Genomic DNA, 17452 nt, shown 5'->3' on the forward strand with positions numbered 1-17452 from the left:
AATCAACATCGCAAACACGAGCAAACACACTCTCCAAAACAGCTGGCAGGAAGAGGAACTTACTTTGTTGTCTTCTTTGCTGATTCAGCCTCCTGTGAGGAATCTGATACAGATAAACATGACAGAAAACATTCATTATGACACGCTTTCATGTGATAGATAGAGGTGTGACTAAAGTAAAGACACATTCACATTCTCTTACTTCCTCCTGTTCACTGAACTTCAATTTAAAACATCAAAGTTCCTATTTCAAATCTCAATTTCAATCTTAATCTCAGAATCAGTACTGAAGGTTTTGCACACAATGGGCCTCATTCATGAAACATGTGCAGAACAAATGTCAGTGTAAATGGTTTGTAAAAACCATTGTTACGCAGACTGTAAACTTGAATTCAATGGGACATTTTATCTAAGAATGTTTTTATGAACGATTTACACAGAAATGCATTCTGCCTGTTTATTATGAGGACAAAAATTTTATTTAGGACCAAAATTGATATAATGCATCAATATCAGTTCCACAATATGGGCCTATATACAGTGTGTGTATGTATATATATATACATATATATATAGCATTTAAACTCTGATGGCATATTCTAACATAAAAGTGTGTTGCTCTTTTATATTGAACAATTGAATCAATACATTACTAAATTCTACATCTAAATAATTAAATTAAATAAGCGGACCTCCAACAGCATTTTTAAATAAATAAATCAGTTGTTGCAAACTAAAAACAAAACTACAAAAGGAGCAATAAAATAAAATGATATAAATGTCTTTCCACTCTCACCAAGTTCAGATTCAGTGCCGGTGATTTGGGCCAGGATTCGGAAGGATCGGGACTGTGAAGTTCCTGTCCGTGGGTGCCAGTCCTCTGTGTCTTCCATGATGCGTTTCCTGCTGGCATCACCGTGAGTTGGGACATGGTAAAACTCAATGTCTGTCTCTGTGATAGGCTTACGTCTACACACACACACAGAGAGAGAGAGATACTGACTGTCAGTCTTGTGTACATGTAATCATGCTGCACATCAAATGCACAAATTAAGCAACTGAGTATTTGAGTGACAAGAACACTGCAGCTTATCCCCCCTTTACCTGTAAACTGGAGGTTTTCTGAACGAGGAAGGAGGCATGAGAAAAGGAATAAGAAAGTTAAAACATCGTAATCATTCTCTATCAGAGGAGTTTTACACACATGACAGATGTACTCACTTAGACACAGCTGGAGGACCACTATGAAGAATAAAATAAAAAATTGTCATCACATAACGGACAGCTTTTGGAGGCATTTGATTCAAATATTCAAATGTATGATAACCATAGCTTCTGCCAAAATACTGCGTTGTTGTTATTAATCTACTGTAAAATCACAATTAGTAGAGTCTTAAAAAAACTTTCACAATTTTCCTGTAATTACTAATATCAAGTAGATTTACACAGCTTTACTGTAGTGTAACTGTAGTAATGAACTCAAGTTGAGGACCAGTAGATGGCGCTGCTGCACATGGAACAAAACGTGTGCAACAGGCTCATAATTAATATTCAAATGAGTATTAAAATGAAACTTTTGCTATTAATATCACATATTAATATTAATATCAAGTACAACTATGGTATTTTGGCCAACTGTATGGTTACCAAAGGTAATCTTTGTAATGTAACTTGAATTTAAAAAGCACTTATTTAGTTAAAAACGTATTTTAAGACTGAATCAGGTTTAGATCATTTTAAATGGAAAGAAGAGTTTTTTAGTTTCAAAATCTTCCAAGAAAATGAAACAACTCTGTAGTTTAAGCAATGAAAGTTAGAAATGCACTAGACCAGTAGATGCACATGGAAAGAAACACATGCAACAGGCTCATAATTAATAGTCTTAAAAAGAAACTTGTGCAATAATTTTCCTGTACTTTTTATATCAAGATCATTTCTACAGTTGTACTGTATGGTATTTTGACCTGTGTAGTTGCCATAGTAAAACCTGTAAGGTAACTTGAATTCAAAAAGCACTAATTTAGTTCTGAAAAACTGAATCAAGTGAACATCATCTTAAGCAGAAACATGAGCTTTTGAGTTCTAAAATCCTCAAAGAAAATGAAAACTTTGTAGTTGAGGAAATGAAAGTTTAAAAATGCATGAGACCAGAAGATGGCGCTGCTGCACATGGAATAAAAGACATGCAACAGGTTTATGAAGCCTGAGCTTTCAATAAGACGTCCGAAATCTACAAGCTACGTCAATCCAATCACTCAAAAAAACATTTTTACATCCAGTACATACTGATCGTGCCAAAGCCCGTCTGTACTGACACGTACAGCATTCATAAGCTGTCAATAAATCAACGCTGTCAGGCTGTGGACCGTGTGTGTGTGACGAAAGAGTGTTGGCAGGTTTCATTGCTCACTCAGTGTGTTTGACAAACTGATATGCGAGTAAAAAGAGCTGACTACCTGAAGACCACCACTGCGATAAAACACATCTCAGCTGGAACATGACATGCATATCATCAAACTCACGTCAACAAGCTCATGCAATGAAAACAGAAACACAATGAAACACAAACCCAGCTTTGCTTTGCTTGAGTGCGCTCTGCATTAAAGGGATTGTTCACCCCAAAATTAAAATTATGTCACCAATTACTCCCCCTCATGTCGTTCTAAACCCATAAGACTTTCGTTCATCTTCTGAACACATAAGATATTTTTAAATAAAATCTGGGCTATTTCTGTCCCTCCATTGACAGCCTATGCAACTACCACTTTTAACTCTGACCCACGTTTGAGCTTCGGCAAGAACCAATGAGGTCAACCAAGCTCAGTTGAGCTTCTGTTTATGTTCGCTGATCAAAGTTTATATGTGAAGAAAAGCCTAAATCAAATCTGTTCATCATATAAAGTGATCGAGTCTCTTCAGAAAATTTGGACTAAACCGCTAAATTCATATGGATTAGATTTACGATCTCTTAATGAACTTTTTGAAGCGTCAAAATGGTAGTTGTGTAGCTGTCAATGGAGGGACAGAATTATCTTTTGGCTTTGGAAAGACAGCAGGCTAAATAATGACAACATTTTTGGGTAAACTATACCTTTAAAAGTCATTGTTACATAATCAGCGATACTACATTAATAATAAAAAAGTACTAATACTACCATGTTTTTTCAGTAAATACCATGGTACATGAATATGGTGGTCATTCATTTCCATGGTAATTCTATCTTTTTATTTTTTAACATGGTATATTCTTTACCAAATACCATGAATATGGCAATCATTTAGTGCTACAAAATACCATGGTATTACCATCTGATACATCACTTTGTCAACATACTGTATGCCACATTTAGATTTTGTAAGGGATTGTGTAAAACGTTAATGATTTGCTAAATGACTGATTTATTTTTTTGTTTATTCGTCTGTCATGTGAAAATCATAAGTCTTAGTGTTTCATCACTTTAAAAAACAGCCAAGTGCTGCCATTAAAAAAAACAAATAGATTTGGGGATTTTCCTGGAAAAAAACAAAAAGCAAAACAAAACTGTCGTATTAGGCAACACACACACACACACACACACACACACACACACACACACACAATGAAAGGAGCATCTATATGGTACTGACTTTATAGCTGGAGTCATCTGTTGAAAAGCACATAGAGGAGAAAATAACCATTAAACACACAATCATCACTAACTCAATATACACAACAACACTGATTACTAAACCCCTCTGAAACAGACCAACAGCTGAAGACACACACACTCACACACACACACAAACACACACACACACACACACACACACACACACAAAACAAACAAACTGTCAAATGTGGATGATTGAGGCACAAATATATATATATATATATATATATATATATATATATATATAATTTAAAACAAACAAACAAACTGTCAAACGTGGATGATTGAGGCACAAATACAAATGAATGAAATCAGGAATTATTAAACAACAGCTAATTTAACTGTGCATTTACTGTACATCTAGTAATTATACAGTGACCAGAAAGATTTCCAGAATAATATAGAATATTAAGATATGAATATTTGGATAAAATAATATTTTAAAATTACTTTTTAAACTTTTGATATTTTTATTGCAATTTGACTCAACTTTGTATTATTGTTTATAATCGCAAATTCAAGTCAAAATGACATTTTCAGTTTTATATATATATATATATATATATATATATATATATATATATATATAACTGAAAATGTCATTTTTATATATATATTTTATATTTTATATATATATTTTATAAATGTTTGGTAGACAAACGTAAAAATGTGGTAGATCGATATATTGGCCAGACCAGTTCCCAAAATCTACAGCTTTGTCAATGGATTGTGCACATTTTCTGTTCTCAAATGTATTCTGTGAGTTTAATATTGTGCAAATAAAGCAATTGTAAATTACAACACAAACTGTATATCCCAGATATATATGCCACCCTGCTCTTAAGATATTGATATCAGCATCAGCCATTAAAAACACCATATCGGTCGACAAAGAGCAACACAAACTCAATCCAGAAGAATTATTTTCATTCAAACTAAGTACAGTATCCAGAACCAGGTACACACAGGGTTGCATTAAGGAGGAATATGTTTTCTCAACAGTTGCTATAAAAATCACAGACACAGGCTTGGCACTGATTTGACTCTTTAATGTACAGCTGTATGAGGATAATGAGGAGGATTTATCAGAGTTTACAAGAGAGGGAGGAGAAACCATTAGAGGAGTGCACACTATGACGAGAAGCATTTGGTTTTCATCAGTTTTCTCTCCCACGTCTCTAATATTTTACTCTTTCTCTCCTTTTTATCTAGTGAATATAATGCTCTCAAATGGTCAGAATGAAATACAAGCATACTATACTGCATATTTTGGCACTTGTAATAGTTCAGCCTAATACAGTGTCCCATGCATATTATGTACACATACTGCATATTGCAAAAAATAGTATGCCATTCTAAGCACTTAACGAGAAGCAGAATAAGTTTATTGGGTGATTAAACTATAATCTGCGCTGGTAAAAGGCTGATATTATACTATTAAACGTATTAGTACACAGAAACAAACAAAATGCATCACAACAAACACACTGATCTGATGAGACGTGCGTGTGTGTGTGTGTGTGTGTGTGTGTATCTCAGAATATGTGTGTGCATCAGCACGTGTAATTAGACACGTAGTTCTTCTGCGTAATAATGTCAATCAGACACTTTGAAACCATCATTAAAATATGAAACCCAGAAGGGAGGTTTGCACACACTCAAAATACATCTGAGCTTCCCCTGTGACATTATCCAAGGGAGAGCCCTGATTCACACACACATAACGGATACCATTACGTAGATCTAAATATACAGACATACATCAGAGCCACTGACAACCAATCATAAACGAACAAAATCTCACATACGTCACTGAACGAAAAGAGATACAGGGAGATGCTGCCTGAGTCTTCAGACCATGAAACAACATTCTGGAATATTATTTAGTGATCCAAAGACCCCCCAAAAATATATTAAACAAATAAGAAAAATTACAAAAATGAGGAAGCATGGAAATATTTCTACTTTGGTGGGGTTTAAATGTTGGCTTGACTTCTGATAAATGAATATGATGTGGCATGTAGTTCTTCCAAGTATTCAAACCTCAGCTGTCGTGTACTGGTGGTCTAATCCAACCAAGCTAAACCACATTACAGAAAATGCGGAGAGGTACATCATGGAAACCAACTAAACACACTTTCATATTACATTTTTATGAATATATTTTTGGCATCATTTAGACGTCCAAAAACAGCAGCCTGGAATTCAACAGGGACGATGGAGCTCAAAAGTGAGTTACGGAAGCAGAAAAGGCATTCGAAATCTCTGCAGTGAAACTGATTTTTAACGCCAATATATGAACCTTTCAGATAGACCAACCATGAGTTCCAAAGTTGTTAAAAATTGTAACATTAGATTAGGGTCCAATTCTCACTATTAACTGTTAAATACGACTTTTGCTTCAAAAAACTCCTAATTACTGCTTATTAACAGTCAGTAAGGTAGTTGTTAAGTTTAGGAATTGGGTAGGATTAAGGGATGTAGAATATGGTTTAAATAATTTAAATTAAAATAATTAATAAAATAATTAAATTTAAATAATTTAGATTCCAAACATTCCATTTTATTGCTAGGTAATGTGTACATTTTGTTGCATTACAGCAGGGTTTCCCAAACGAGGATTTGTGAGTTTATGAAAAAGCAAATAATTAATTAAGTTGAATGTATCATTAAAATGAGCAAATGGTGCTGCACAATTAATCAAAATAAAACTGATCAAATCTAATCAAATATCAAAACGTGATTACCAAATAAAAAGCTGTGATTTCATAAATGAAATGCATAGTCTGATGCGCTGTGTGTTTCAGAATGAAGAGTGGTGCTGTGTTTATTTACACGCTCACAGCTTATAATAGCTTGTTTTCAGAGGTGCCTGGTTCACAGTAAATGCTGCTTCTCACAAACTCGACTTTAATATGCATTTGGGAGTGTGATGTGCGCTAGGTTGACTTTATTTACATTCACATTAGCATATTTTCCAACTTTTTTGTTTTCCAACTTCATGATGATGAAGTGTCCATGTTTTCTCAGCTGTCGGCGCGAAAGTTTTGGAATGTTGAAGCTCTGAACGTCACAGACGTCGCAAATTCGCGTCGCGGCTGATGTGAACTATTCGCACGCGAACTATTCGCTTTTTCGTTACGCGTCCGGTGTGAAAGGGCCTTTAAACTACCAAAATAAAATGTGGAGGAGTTAAAATGTAAAAAGTTAGAGAGTTTGAACATTTGAAAGTGAAGAATTTAAGATATAAATATCTGTATTGCAACTTATAGTGTTATAATTATAGTTTTTATTTATTTTCTGTTTTCATTTTAATTTTAAAGCTTTTTTTTTTAGTACATCAAGTTAAACTAAATGAAAATGAGAAATGTTTCTTTGGCAACTAGCTGAAATAAAATATGTTTATTTTATTTCAAGTTTTTTATGGTTTTAGTTAACTATAACAACCCTGGTACTCAGCTAGTTTAGAAAGACGAACCAGGTGGTCTCCCAGTCTGATCGGCTTAAAAATGCCCAAATCCTCCCTAAAACCAGCCAACAGACCAGCCTGACCATGCTGAGAGACCCAGCAAACCTGCAAGTACACAGTCTTGCCCCTTTGTCTTCTACACAACAATTAGTTTTTCCTTCAGATCGAATGCTGTAATGTTGTGATTCATCTCTGAGCTGGTCGGTTGTGTATTTTCTGAAACGTCTATGAAGAAAATTAATTGGAAATTGGAAAAACTTTCAGAACCCAGACCTCTGAAAAGTCGGTTACTTTTAAGCTCTATTGCTGCCTTCACATGCTTTCGGAATTATCGTAAATATGAGTTTCCTATAGTTAAAAAGTGGACATGAATGCCCTCTCAAGTCGTGTTTACCACTGGGAAGTTCGGGGATAGTTCTGATGCCCAAGTTCCAGAGTTGGCGGAGGGAAGAACGATTGTGTTGTGACTGGTATTTTTTATTATATTTCCACAACAGCTACATTGCTTTGGCTTGTTAAAGTAGTGCATATTTACATGAAGCGTATTGTATGTTTTATACAGCGAAAATCCCTGTATTTGAATGAAATTCCAGAATCATCAACAAGCTGACTATCTAGATAGCACGGTGAATGTTTATTTGGTTGTCAATGAATACCGCTAAATATCACTTTGATTTTAATAAGATTTTCCCAATAAATAGGTAAGAATAAACCTGGTGTCCTCCATGATTCATGTTCTATCCAACAACAAAGCACTTTAATGTGACAAGCTCGTAATTTCGACTTCAATAGTGGGAAGTAGGAAATTTCCGATAGCACATGAAGGCAGCATAAGTTGATAGGGTGGGTGGGGCATCAAACTGTCAATCAAACTCTTACCCATTCAGCTGAGAGCTCTCACCCAGGCTTTCCAGCAGGCCCCGCCTCTGGCCCATGGCAACTTCACAGGCATTTTCATTGGAGTAGAGATAGATGGGTGTGTTATACACCGAAGGGCGGGGCACCGACGGTATATGATTAGGTGAGCCATCAGTAGGAGTAGGCGGAGCCAGTGGATTAGGGCTTTGAGCTGAGGAGGCGAGTGCAAAAGCAGATGCGGCGGAGGGAATGGAGGCTACGTGTGGTGACCCCGCCCCTCCAAACGGACGAGCGCCCCTATTGGAGGATGAAGTGATGTGGGTGGAGTTTGTGATGTCAGAGGAAGATGGAATGCAGGTTGTCATGGGAACGGGTTTGATGATTTCCACAGAAACATCCTAAATGTAAGCACATGCAGGACTCAAACATAACGACAACAGTAATGCAACAAATCAACAGATAGCACACAACAACAAATGGGTTATTCAAACAGATGCTATCACACCGCTGAAAACCTAAATAGTGTGTAGCAATATGTTCAGAATGGAATACTAGCTGACTACTTACTGATTACTGCACAGTATATACTATTTTTTAAAAATAGTATGTGAAACAGAATGTTCATGTATTATGCAATGATATTGTTGTCACATGATTGCAGTGAAAAAGCACCAGAAATGTATTTATTTTCAGACATTTATTGCTGACATGAACCAACAGTAAGGATTACTGAGGTGATTTGGCCAAGAAAACTAAAAATGCATATTTTAAAAAAAATTGCATACTGTGCATAGTATACACACTTTATAATGAAGAAATAAAATAAAGTAGCATAAGTAGCATGGTACTGTAGCATGCCATTCTGATGTGATTTCTTAAAGCAGTATGCAGTGTGTACTGTATATTGAAAAATATTAGACTTGACTATTTACAATAAGCATCATTAACCATTAAAATTTTTAACATCTCCATCTTGAATCATTATTTTGATGAGCATGCCTAAATAAGTTAAGGCATTTTAACATAAAACTGGATTAAAAATGACAAATAATGCATTCCTGTAGTTCAAACAGTAAAGCATAGTGCTTACAACACCAATGACATGGGTTCGATTCCCAGGAAATGCATGAACTGATACAAATGTACAGCTTGATTGCAATGCATGTCAGTTTAGATAAAAGCATCTGACGAACGCATACATATAAATGCAATGCATAAATGCAAATAACCATATCTATCAGAGATTATAAATGGACAGCAACTTTCCAAATGAAACATGCAGTGTAATGAGAAGCATGCATCATGTGACACCAGTATAGCACACTGCAAGTTGCATATAATTACTGTTTCATATAATATTTGGGGGAAAAAATAGGTAGTATGCATTATTAAATGTTCAGTATGCAGTGTACTAGTTTTCTATTCTGAACACAACCGATACAAGACTACGCACTCTTGCTATAAACATGCAAAACTAAAACTCATGCATACATATATATATAGAGCTGTGTGTCTGTCTTAGAGGGGTATAATGACATACACACAAACAATCCATTCACAATACTCCAGTTGTGCGCTCTCGCTGGCTTTATGTGTGTGTAAATCTCATACCTTTGGTGCCACATCTGGTTTTGGAAGACTGGAAGCTCTGTTGGAATACAAACAACGGACAAAAACATTAATGACTCTGCTGTGACCACATCTAGTGCTGGCAGTGGCATTACATAAGGAACGTCTAACTGTGGTTTGCAATAAAATCATAGGCCTGTTTTTATATTTCGCCTGCAGGGGAGAACAGAATTAGTTTTGCGTCAATTAAAAGAAACCAGGTCAGGTTTGGTTTGAAACTTGCATGATGTGGTGTGTTATTAAAGTAAAACTATGGTTTGACAGCAAGCGATACTGCTGTGTGTGACTGTGTGTGAGGCTGGCGGAGCGATTGAGTATCAGTTACCATCTCCGAGAATATGAACTCGAGACCTTCTAGAACAATCTCACACATCTCTTAAGTTTTTTTTTATTTAATTTATTTATGAATCATTTTGACCTTTAAGGATGTTCCCAAAGGGAGGTTTCATCAGATTTAGCTTCTAGATACAATTTTGTCCGTAAAATAGAACCACACACATCTTGAAGAGTGTATTATATAACAGGAGATGCAAGCATTTGCTCCTATATGTGGACCCTTTGCATCTTTGTTTCTATGTAAACACACACACACACGCACACGTGACTTCATCGCTCCACGGAGGTCTTTAAAGTGAGATCCAGCGGGTCGGGTCGAGTTTAGCACTGTTGATCCGGTCAGATGAACATGAGTGGTCACACTGCTGCAGTTATGAGCTAACAATCTGTTCTCAGTACACTCAATATAGATCCACAGGACACAGAAGACTGCCAGAACATCGCCAGAGAGAGAAAGAAAGAGAGAAACTACTCTGGTTTAATCCATGTTACTTAACTGAATCCTTTGTTTTAAATGCATTGTCAAATTTGAAGAAAATTTGAAGACAGACAGTCTCTTAATGTCCTTAAAGGTACAAATATTTATAAAATAGACTATTTTAAGGTGCCAATATCTTATATGGAATTAAATAAGCAAATTCAGATATTAAAATAGCCTTTTTTAGAACATAATGAGATATACTACCATTCAAAAGTTTGGGGTCAGTAAGATTTATACTTCAAAAATCAAAAGTGACGGTGAAGACATTAATAATGTTACAACTGATACAACAAATGCTGTCCTTCTGAACTTTCTATTCATCAAATAATCCTGAAAAAAAGTTTTACAGTTTTTACGAAATTAAGCACTGCAGTAAAACTGTTTTCAAGATTGATAATAATAAAAGTTGAGCAGTAAATTATCATATTATAATGATTTCTGAAGGATCATGTGACATTGAAGACTGGAGTAATGATGCTGAAAATTCAGCTTTGATCACAGGAGTAAATTAGATTTTACAATATATTCAAATAGAATTATTTTAAATTGTAATAATAATAGACAATTTGACTGTTTTTACTGTGACCATGGTGAGACTTCTTTCATAAACATTGGAAAAAAATTTGAAAGGTGGTCTAACTGCCAGAAGTTACTTAAATATGTAAGCCGGGAGCTTCTAGTGTTGAAAGCCCAGTTAATTATAAAGGGAGTGATCAAATTATGTCTCATTAAGACACAGCAATCATTTCCAGAGTAGATACAGGCACTTCAGAGTCTTTACTTCTTTGTTTGAAAAATTCCCTCAGAGCTGCCTGATACCGAGCCTAAATGATTTGTGGTATGAAGCGAAGTTATTAAATAAATGATCTCACATGTTCATTTATACAGTAAAACATTCTGTTAGAACATATTTTTGTTAGCTGGAATACAAGTACACAAGTGCACATCTTAACACCCATTTCTAAAAATATGTCCTGAGAAGTTCATAAAATCAGAAAAACACTAATTTCGTTAGTTGAAGCATCTCCCAAGCGTTGAAGGTGTTGTAGCTGGATGTATTCATTCACATAGCTCTCTCTATTTACTCTTGAAATCTGCCAGCCACTGAAGACGAGGTGGATTCATTTTGTTTTCAAAGAAAATGCTCCCTCAACTCTACAGAAATGTATGCAAGTTACTTATGCACTTCTTATACTGTTTACTCAGCTCTAACAGCGATTTTCTGAAGAAAAACTGATGCTTCATCTTTTGTGTGACATACAGTAAACTTTATTAAACTCATCAGTATATTTTGTGTCATCATTCAGACAATTCAGATCGTCAGACGGAGTCCTACAGCAGGCTTGCATTAATAGTGTATACAAGCAATGCCAAATAGGTTATAATCGTAATTAAACTAAACTATACTTTTCCAACTCCATACAGCATATATTCTCTGACTCTGTAGGCATTTTTATGGTCGAAATGAACACCATTACTGTGACTGTCTGTTTTATTATTATCATCTTCCCTGTTCTGGCTCTGATCGCGGCTGCTTAGGCTCCGCCCCCTGTGACGTGAACCAGCAGCTCATTAGCATTTAAAGGAGAAGCACTAAAACAGTGCGTTTTTCACAGACCCAAAAAATGATGATTTAAACGTGCTGTAAATAAAATTCTGTTGGGTATTTTGAGCTAAAACTTCACATACACACTCTGGGGACATCAGAGAATTATTTTACATCTTGTGAAAAGGGGCATAATAGGTCCCCTTTAATAACTAAAACTCTTGCATTCTGCTACAGTGTGAATGTGTCTGCTTGAGAAAGACTTGTTAAAAACAACCCACAGGAACAAAAAAATCACAAATCAGATCTCTATTATCTCAAATGATTCTCCTACACAACGAGATTAAACAGGGAGAAAAATAAAAAGCCTGATGTATTAAATATATTACTCAACAAAAAAACATGTATATTTAGTCTAAAGTTTCAATAAAATGTTCCATTTCAAAAAATTTGATTTTTTTTTTTTTTTTTGCTATTATTTCACGACATGCTTTACAGGGTTAAATAACCCAATACACCAATACACTGATCTAAAGAACATATAACTTTCTCCATATAGCTCAACTCAAGAACCGTATGTACTGAAAAATGGACCAATGGCAGAGTGTTCGGGACACCTGTATGAAATTGCAATACCATGTGATGACACTAGGAGCGCAGAAATCACTCACATCAGCTTTAAAGGAACGTTAATATTAATTAATATTTTGCATACTTTTTTTCCAACCTTTTTGTCATTTTGTCACTTGGAAAAGAGCAACTTGGGCATTATATATCCTACTAAACATCGTCAGTTGTGTTCCACAGAAGAAAGCCATACAGGCTAAAAATGACAGAATATTAATTTCTGGGTGATCTAATCCTTTAAGATGCAATGTTGAAATCGGAAATTAATATATCAGTTTTCAATCAAGAGAGCAAGAGGACATGAAGGAGGGTAATTATTAAATTCTTTTCAAAAGTACAAAACCATGCAATATTACAAAATGTTGGTGGGAATTTAATTACGCTTTGAACTCTCTTCCAAATGTTGATTTTTATCCTGCTGTATCTCGCTAATGGAAAATGGGATTTTATCCAGCTGTGATATCCTGTGAACGCCAACACACACATTCAGGGATGTGCTCAGTGCAGGACAGTGTGTGAGACGAGCTGCAGCTTACGCTTTTCAGTCCTCAGACAGTTAAGTGCTCAAAATACACTCACAGAGAGAGTTTAGAGATAAGTGCAAAAGACCAATGAGTTATTAAGAGCAAAAATGATGTTAAAAAAGGAAAGACAGTAATATAATAAAGACTGTTAGCAGACCAGATTAGCTATTTTTCCTCTCTCTCTCGGGATATGAAGCCATGTCAGGGTTTGTTATGGTCCTGAGGTTATTCAAAAGTGGATTGGGATGGAGTTTAAATGGTTTAATTAAAGCAAGCTCCAATCAGTCAGCAAAACACCTCCCACAAACCCATGTAATCAAGTAACCTGCATTCAACCCTGCGGTAAAATGGTTGAATCTGACAGCATGTTTGACGTATTCTGTGCCTAAGAAGTTGTGTGGTCAGTTTAATCCGAGCTCTGATTAGGATCTGGCACTCATGTGTGTATTTAAGCATTCAGAACCAATGAGGATCATTTGTCTGTTGTGGACGTGGCCTAACAAAACGTCAAACCTGGACCAAAACACAAAAACAGACAGATGCATAAACAACACACGCACAGAATCAAGAACACACGCAAATAAGGGAATGAAGAATTATAGGTTTTCATGAAGCTGACAAGATTTGTTGTTTAGCTTAGTTTACATGATTCAAGCTGTTGAGGCAAAAAACAAGACAATTATTTTTCCCCAAAGTGCCTTCTTTGTTATTTCAGTGTATATAAACTCATTTTAGTTCATTAATGTTGAAACAGAAGCCTGCAGCGTCTCAGAACGGCCAACATAAACATCCTCTAAACAACACACGTCAGCGAGGAAAAGTCAGTCCACTTGTTGGCCATCTTGGTTACAAGTCCAGCAAAAACTGGTTGTAAATATTACGTTTCAAAAATATCAAACCAACAATAGCATTATATATTATGCATGGTCTATAATAAATAAAACCACAATGAGTAGACCCATTTTTTTTTTTTTACTAGAGGCCCATCTCTCCTCCTATACTGTATCTAATATTATAGTGCACACATTACACCTGAGCTCATATGCATATCATGCTAAATGTATTTCATATTTATACACAATAAGTGAAAGCATCATTAAAACAAGATAACAGTTTAAGCTTATAAGAATATATCAGCAATGGGGCTCTAATAATCTTTATATTAAGATACAAATTAAGTTTAAACAATTTAGATGTTTAATTCTATGGGTCAGAAAGAAGGTGGAAACTGTCATCTAAAACTGTTTTGGTGTAAGAAATCTTAAGAAATGAAAACTGTAAATGGACTAAAGGGGAAAATAAATAAATAATGCAGGAAATTAACAATGGTCTTCAGGGGATAATCCAAATAAAATGGACTTTATGGTGAATAAATAAATATGAATAAATAAATGGACTTCGTGTTGAATGAATGAATGAATAAAATAAAATAAAATAAAATAAAATAAAATAAAATAAATCAACATTAATATAAATGGACATGATATGAGCATCTGTGTGAGTTGATCTGATGGTAAGTGAGATGAAGTATAGCAGTGACACTGGCCTTCTCACAGCGAACACAGACCAAAAGAAATCAATAAAATAATTCACTGCATGTGCTTTTAATTAACATGGAGCCTCTCGTTCTCTCTGTGTAATCTACTGTCATATATGAGAATCAACAGAAAGCCTGTAAAACTCAAAATCTCTACCCAATAACTGCAGCTAAAGCCGAGTTTGGCATCTCCACATAACTCTCCAATAAAACTCAAGCATCCTCCATTAGCACTAAAAACAAGGCTCACAGACACACACACACACACACAAAACCGTACAAATGTCTGGGTTTTGAGTGTCTTGCTCAAAAATGTTTAATCCTCTGCAGTTTCCGATTTACACAAAAGCAATTTAATGAATAAAATCACTCATTACCTGCAGTCTGCTGTAATTACGAATAATAAGAGGTAAAACTAAACCCTAAACTGCAACATAACCTGGTAACCCAGACTAAAGTGCATCACCGCTGTGCAGAAAACTGAAAATACTTCATGTAAAACATTTTAAATATTTGCAATTTATGGTGCTTCAAAAAGAATATACGGTCAGAATACACAACTGTTGTTGAACGGCTGCATTAGACCAATGCAAACACTTCAATCTATGTTGGCTAGATTTTGTGCATGACTGTATTCTCGAATGTTTAGAGTACAACAAAAGTGTTTCTTGAATTTTCAGTGTTGTTGCAAGGGGCTTCTCATGAAGGCTTCTAATGAAAGTCTTCTTCTACAGTCAGTTTCCTCTTTTAGCTCGACTATACTGTCATGACAGAGAAACAGTCTGAAGAGACATTATGCCAACAACTTCATAGCAGCGACCTGATCTGGACATTTGATGGAAACTCTATCGCCCCCTTGATTAATGAGGTTTGGTACTTCCAGAAACATACTCAATGCAAGTACACAAAGTTCTTGTGTAAACTAATAAACCTGGCATTGTATATTATGAATATTGTTGGCTCTTTTGTAGTGGATAAAAGTGCCTGTTAATTGCAGAAATGTAAATGTACTGCAATTAGTCAAGTGGGCAATGTCGTTGGTAGCTGCTATAAACATGTTTATAAGATCCAAATTGCTCGGCAAGGTCCTTCTCAAATGAAAACGGTTGACCTGAAAGCAAAAACCGACTAGAAGAAGACTGAGATTGCAACATTATTGCATTGACACATTTCAGAAAGTCACAATGCATGAAATCAAGCTCATGATAGAAGTGTTTGCTTTCACATACTTGCATAGAGATGTGTGTACAGCAGATAAACCATGAAGGTCTGCATATCACACTTCAATAAGTATGCACACACACACACACACACACACACACACACACACACACACACACACACACACACTGCTGGTTTCAGATGGTGCTGATGCTGGTATAGTTCTATTAATACTAAGCCCCAGTAAAAATAAGAGAATGTGATTACTTTACCATTGCTATCTAAACAACACTGTATTTGAATATGGGTGAGATGAAGTCAATTGTCTTACATATTTAGGCCTACATGTAAGAATTTATTTTAATTGTAAAAAAAAAAAAATCTGGATTACACAGTTTTAACCCTCTGGGGTCTGGGGTGTTTTTGGGGTCCTTGAGATGTTCTGACATGCCCTGACATTTGTGCTTTTTTCAGTTGCTTATAAACATATTAATGGCAAAGGTGTAAATTCACTCTATATAGCACAAACAGGACTTCCATAATATGTGAGCCACATGTATGTACATGTTTTCATTTTTGAGAGAATAATGTTTATGCAAGGTTATCGAAAAAACTAAAAATTAAAGTTTCTGAAATAAGGCCACAAAACACATACTAAATATGTGGCAATAAGACTTTTGACTAATGGATGTCATCGCCTAGAGTTTTTTCTTCAAAATGAAAATCATCCTGCCTAATCATTCACATAAAACGATACATTGATTTTAGTTTTGTGAAACACTTTTAGTTTGGAAAGCCAATATGCGGATGGGGCGTAAACGCTCCAACAGCATCATGCATATTTAGTAGTTCACACCTGGTGAGACAATGTCCCTGCATACTTAATGAGCCATTCATTCAGGTGTGTCACCTATAGCTAACTTAAATATACAAGCTTCATAAAAATGATCATTCTAGAAGAAAATTTCAGATGGCATTTAGAGGCTTTTGCATCTGAACTCTTCATATATACACACACATATATATATATATGCATGCACATACATACTTTATAATCTTTTCAAAACTAGTCAACGTCTTTCAAAACTAAAGTATACATTTTATCATACGTATTTCAAAGTAAAGCATTCATTAGTTAGTTGATGACTTTATTTTTGACAAAACACATACAGTATATATTCCTCATCTCAGTATAGCAATAGAGTTTGCTAAAAGCTGTTCATTCAATACAGCAGTATTTGAAAATCGATCATATTTTGTAAATTACATTTATATTTGCATTTATGTCAAAACCTAGACACTTTTAAACATCAAAAGGACATTTATTAATATGTATTCGTGTCAAAATGACAAATAAACAGATTTTCCTATTTAATTTTGCATGGAAACGCTTCCAAGACGCTTGCGTGTCGCGTGAAAAATAGGTGTTGGTTCTATTTCTAGAATGCACGCGTTTTCCGCGCGGCTCGTGCCGCGCCTGAGACGCGCGTCTCACACAGGCAGTGTACAAACTCTAAACTGTTAACATGGGAGCCGAAATAAAAACGGACACGCCACGCAGCTGAGACGCTTACGCCACGCATCCAGTGTTTCACCGGCCTTATCCAGCGGATGTGGGCGTTTCAAAGGTTTGT

The 17452-nt window shown here is 35.4% G+C and overlaps 1 protein-coding gene across 1 annotated transcript in view; it reads right to left on the reverse strand.

Annotated features, from left to right (window-relative positions):
- Positions 1–17452, reverse strand: part of pdlim5a (PDZ and LIM domain 5a) — a 61393-nt gene that overhangs the window by 27914 nt on the left and 16027 nt on the right. The window contains exons 4-7 of the mRNA XM_084114559.1: positions 9589–9625; positions 7999–8375; positions 797–969; positions 64–103 (exon numbers count right to left, since the gene is read on the reverse strand). Of these exons, the coding sequence (XP_083970685.1) occupies positions 64–103; positions 797–969; positions 7999–8375; positions 9589–9625 (627 nt within the window). The remainder of the gene's footprint in view (positions 1–63; positions 104–796; positions 970–7998; positions 8376–9588; positions 9626–17452) is intronic.

The sequence above is a fragment of the Abramis brama genome, assembly GCF_963993115.1.
Source record: "Abramis brama genome assembly, chromosome: 5".
Taxonomy (NCBI): Eukaryota; Metazoa; Chordata; class Actinopteri; order Cypriniformes; family Leuciscidae; genus Abramis; species Abramis brama.